Raw genomic sequence first — 4,789 nt, forward strand, 5'->3', positions numbered from 1 at the left:
TGTTGTCATGGTCAGCAGTATCACCTCATTACTCCCAGAGGGAATTCCTCTTCAAAGCAGATTGATTGACAGGTTTGTGGTGGGAGTCCTGATTTCCCCCACCCTCTTCCAGCTTGGTATCTAGAGCCTGGGAAGTTTGGGATTCTCTCAGTTAATCACTTTTGCTGAACAGGTCTTTTCTTTGGAGTTTAGGAATGGAGATGACAGTACATGGGGTAGCCTTGAGAGCCGCATCTCAGTCTGTCTGAGTCCCCTTCCCGTGTGCCGGGCAGGGAGTGGGAACATCCTCACATTCCATGCAGTCCGAAGAAACTTTGTCTCTTCTCCAACTGTGAGCCATGGCTGGTGCTGCCCAGTAGTCGGAGTGCAGGAAAAGCTCTTCCTGCCTTATAAAGAACTCAGATGTGCTCAGCAGAGGTTACAGGAATATCAGAGATAGATGCAGATTTAAAAACAAAAACCAATAAACCTATTAGGCCTGATTTTAGAAAGCAAGAACCCTTCCCTTGCTGTGTGTTGATATGGCTGCAATTGAAATGCAGCACATAGTTTCTGACTAGATTCTCCACACAGGTAACAAGTTCTTAGAAATCCTTGAGCACAGGTTTATCATGCTGATCTTACAAACCATGAAGGTGAGCACAGACAGCTTGGTGTGTCAGTGTAGAACTTCAGCAGAAGACTTTTTACAGTGGCTTGGGAAAGCTAGCTTCTGTCTGCTGGGACATCGATTTGTATCTGATCTTGAAGTTGCATAATTCTGGGAATCATAATTCTCATTTTAGCAGTTCCCTCTGAAATGCTTCTCCCTCACACACACGTGCACTCCTCTGCTTAGTCTCTTCTTTCTCTTTTTCAGGCCAAACTCCCACGGGGGATCCACCAGGTGAGACCTCACCTGCAGAACATAGACAATGTGCCTTTGCTGGTGCCCCTCTTCACAGACTGTACCCCAGAGAGTAAGTGGCACAGAGCCTGGGTCTGTCCTCCTATTGCCCATGAATACCTTCCCCATCCATTTGCTCTGGCTCATCTGGGTGTGGACATGGGTGAAGGGAAGGGGATGCAGTCCAGAAATCTAGAAGGGCATTTTGATATTAATGACCCTCTACTGCTACCTGTGGGAAGCCAGATGTTAACTTTGTTTTAATGTGACTGTTCCCTAGCTACAGAATTGGGCTAAGAACCACTCCTTTCAATTAGCATCTGTAAGAGACTCAAAAGCAAACATCCAAAATGCTTCTACCTTTTTTATTAAATAAGCATCATCAGTGTGCTAGGAGACTTTGATCTCTGCTCACAGCCCTCGCTGCCTTATATAACTTGGAAATCACTTCCCAGAAGTGTTTTCCTCTGGCAGTTGCTGTTAACACCTTCTCCTGCTTTGCAGAGTTTTTGATTGCAGAGACCAGAAAGGACAAAATTTCTTTATCTCTCTGAGTGATACTGTTTTATCTAAGAAAGGGGCTGAGTGCTCAGCTGGCTAATACCTGTCCAGTCTACAGTAAAAGTGCTAAGCATCATTATAATTTGGCATTTTAGGTACCTCTGGGCACAGTTTACAGTGCCAGTGAGAACCAGTTACAGCCCAGTCTGCCTAAGCATTCAGTGCCCAGTATATTTCCTCTCTCTTTTTGACAGAAGTGGCAGTTCCCCACTTCATCTAACCCCTCGCTGAGCTGCAGATCTGGGTGTACCAGTCATTTAGATAAGTTGTTTACACAGGAATCTGCAGATGGTGGGTTTGGGGTTTTGTTTTTTTTTTTTGCCTGGAGCATTCTAGAAAATTCCTATACACACAGAGCACTGTGCACAGGGCTACAGAATAAAAATTGGATCAAACACCAGCTTTGATTTAGAGGCCCCAGGAGGATGTTGATAAAAAGATTGATGAAGGCTAGAGGTAGTGGTGGGAGTGCAGGAACAGGGCCTGGCTCTGTGTATGGCTGAGTATGGCACTGGTTTTGGAGCAGTTTGTTATATTCCCTCTGTTCCTTTAGACTTGGAACAGTAGCAATGTGCTGCTGAGTGGAATTTAAAATTGTGTATTTATTTTAGGCTTGAATTATTTAGATTTATTTAATTTCTGCTGTTTTCTAACAAGACCATTTGATGCTGAAGCCATCTTGTGCTATATACTGAGGCTGTACCTACAGCTCTGGTCTGAGAGAGGTGTGCTAGAGATGCAAATCTCTGGGACATGGTTCTGTGAATCACAGCTCAGTTCCTGCAGGAGGCAGGTATACAGAGCACTTGGACTGCAATTAATTAGCTATCTAATTGTGTACTTTGACTTTGGATCTCACTGTACATAACTGATGAATATCAGTTGGGGTAATTTTAAAAGATCTGACTGCTTGTTATCCAGACTGGAAAGGGTGTGTGAAACACTGCATCTTTGTGTGCATAATGAGATAATGCACTGTGTTTCTCCTTCTGTCCCTTTGCAGCCATGTGTGAGATGATCAAGATCATGCAGGAGTATGGGGAGGTGACTTGCTGTCTGGGAAGCTCTGCCAACCTCCGGAATAGTTGCCTCTTCCTGCAAAGTGATATCAGGTGGGGCAGGATCCAGACTCCTCCAGCTGCCTTTGCCTTGAGTTTAGCGAGTGCCCAGCCATGGGTCACACCAGACCTGTGGATTGTACAGGGTGATGCTCACAATTGTTCTGTCCATTATTAGCTGCATTTGTCTCCGTAAGAAACATTTGGGTGGTATTGGGTGGGATGATTATCTAGATCCCTTGACACACACAGATATTTCCATCTTTGAAAGGAAGCTGTTACTCTTGCATGCTGAACTACTGTGTACCAACTGGCATTACAGATGCTTCTCATTGGGTGAAAGAGTGGAAATGCCCCTCTGGATCAACCAATTTGTTGACTTTGAGCCACAAACCCAAATATGCTTATTTATTTCTCTGAGAATAACTGGAAGTCTAGGGAGATTGATCCTAAATTCATGTCACAGCTCAGGACTTCTGTACCAGTGAGGTAGATAGAGGTGGCGTGGCACAGCACAGCATGACTTTACAAGCTGGACTGCAGTGAAACATAGTTTCTCCTCTGGGATGAGAACTTTTGCTAATCCTTCTGTATCGTCCTTGCAGTATAGCACTGGACCCTCTCTATCCATCTCGCTGCTCCTGGGAGACTTTTGGCTATGCCACCAGCACCACCATGACTCATGTCTCTGATGAGCTCACCCCACTGCAGCTCTCAGGGCAACTCAACAGCCTGCCTTGCTCCATGTCCTTCCGCCAAGAAGAGAGTACTAGTATTATCAGGCTTATAGAGCAGGTAAGCCAGGCATATCCCCTCTCTAGTACTCACCCCTCTGCCTGCAGCTCACAAAGAGCAAATCCAGGAGCTGATGTGAGCATTCTTGTTGAGTTGCCTGCAATAAGCTGCCAGCATTAGCTTTGCTTGTGTCTCCTGTCCTTTGTCCAGGAAGCACAACAGAAATACTACCTGCCTGGCCCTACCGGTCCAAGGTGTAGGAGATAGTTTGGGAATGGTGCCTTGTGGCAACAGGACATGAATATTGTTCAACTGGATAAAGTATAAACTTGCAGAGATCCCCAGCCAGACAACAATGCAGTGCTAGGGAGAAGTGTTACCCCAGAAAAGCCAGGAGGTTTAAACAAATTTACCCTTGGCTAAATTCTGCCTTTCCTTCACAACCCTACATCTAGGCAGGAGACCTTCCCCTTTTGCTTACAATGCGTCCAGATCCTCTCCCTTCCCACTTCCCCTGCAGGCCACATGTTCTGCCCCTGCCTGCCAATAATTGCTCTTGGCTGGTAACTGCTCACATCACAGCGAGGGCTCTGAGGGCTTGTGCTTCCTTCCAGGCCAGGCATGCAACATATGGGATCCGCAAGTGTTTCCTCTTCCTGCTGCAGTGCCAGCTGACCTTGGTTGTCATTCAGGTGAGTCCTGGCCTGGTTGAGCATTTAGCTCAAATGACGGGAGCACTAGCATGGATATGGGTGGCTGCTGTGGGGCAGCCTTGCGAAAGAGGAAGGTGGCCTTCAGTCAGGTTTACACAGCATGTTTGGGGAAGTTACAGACAGACTATGTGATCTCAGCCTACGTTGCCCCTTCTCCCTGACCCTCCTACAGAGGTTTCTTTCCAGCCCCTTTTTCCCTGGAGAAAAGCGTCCCCTGCAGCATCTGCCCCAGCAACCCTGAACATGTGGAGAGGCTGTGCAGTGGCAGCCTAGTTACCAGCTCATCCTAGTGCTTTGTGGGAGGACGGTGGCATCTTGGATAACAATACTGTCCTAGCACTGCTCACACTATTCACTCTGGATTGTTCCTGTCCAGTTCCTCTCCTGCCTGGTGCAGCTGCCCCCCATCCTCAGTACCACAGACATCGTGTGGCTCTCCTGTTTCTGCTACCCACTGCTCAGGTGAGTCTATCAGACAGGGTGGAATCTTCTGCCTCCCACTCACAGGATGCACAGACCAGTCCCCCAGCCTCACTGTGTCCAGGTTAAAAGAAAGCCAACATCACCCGCAGCATGCTAAGGCAGCTGCAAAAATTATTCCAAGCACCTGCTTTGACAAGGTGCTTGGAAACACAGACAGGAGCATTTGTGTACTGCTGTGTTACCCTTGCCTGCTGTCTGAGAGCTGCTATTAATCTTGTGGCTTGAACCTCCAGCTGAAAATCATTTCTAATCCTGATACTGTTGCACTGGCTGGAGTGCAATGGAGAGCCTAGGGTGTCAGCCAGAGGCCAAGGTACCATGGGTGGGTTTTTCCCCATCACACATTTGGAGGT

At 47.2% G+C, this 4,789-nt stretch overlaps 1 protein-coding gene across 1 annotated transcript in view; it reads left to right on the plus strand.

Annotated features, from left to right (window-relative positions):
• The window catches only part of KIAA0195 (KIAA0195 ortholog), a 43,825-nt gene that overhangs the window by 33,376 nt on the left and 5,660 nt on the right, over positions 1-4,789 (plus strand). Inside the window, exons 21-25 of the mRNA XM_009323760.1 lie at positions 859-959; positions 2,451-2,559; positions 3,111-3,300; positions 3,855-3,932; positions 4,330-4,415. Of these exons, the coding sequence (XP_009322035.1) occupies positions 859-959; positions 2,451-2,559; positions 3,111-3,300; positions 3,855-3,932; positions 4,330-4,415 (564 nt within the window). The remainder of the gene's footprint in view (positions 1-858; positions 960-2,450; positions 2,560-3,110; positions 3,301-3,854; positions 3,933-4,329; positions 4,416-4,789) is intronic.

Source organism: Pygoscelis adeliae, unplaced genomic scaffold (assembly GCF_000699105.1).
Source record: "Pygoscelis adeliae isolate BGI_AS28 unplaced genomic scaffold, ASM69910v1 Scaffold75, whole genome shotgun sequence".
Classification (NCBI taxonomy): Eukaryota; Metazoa; Chordata; class Aves; order Sphenisciformes; family Spheniscidae; genus Pygoscelis; species Pygoscelis adeliae.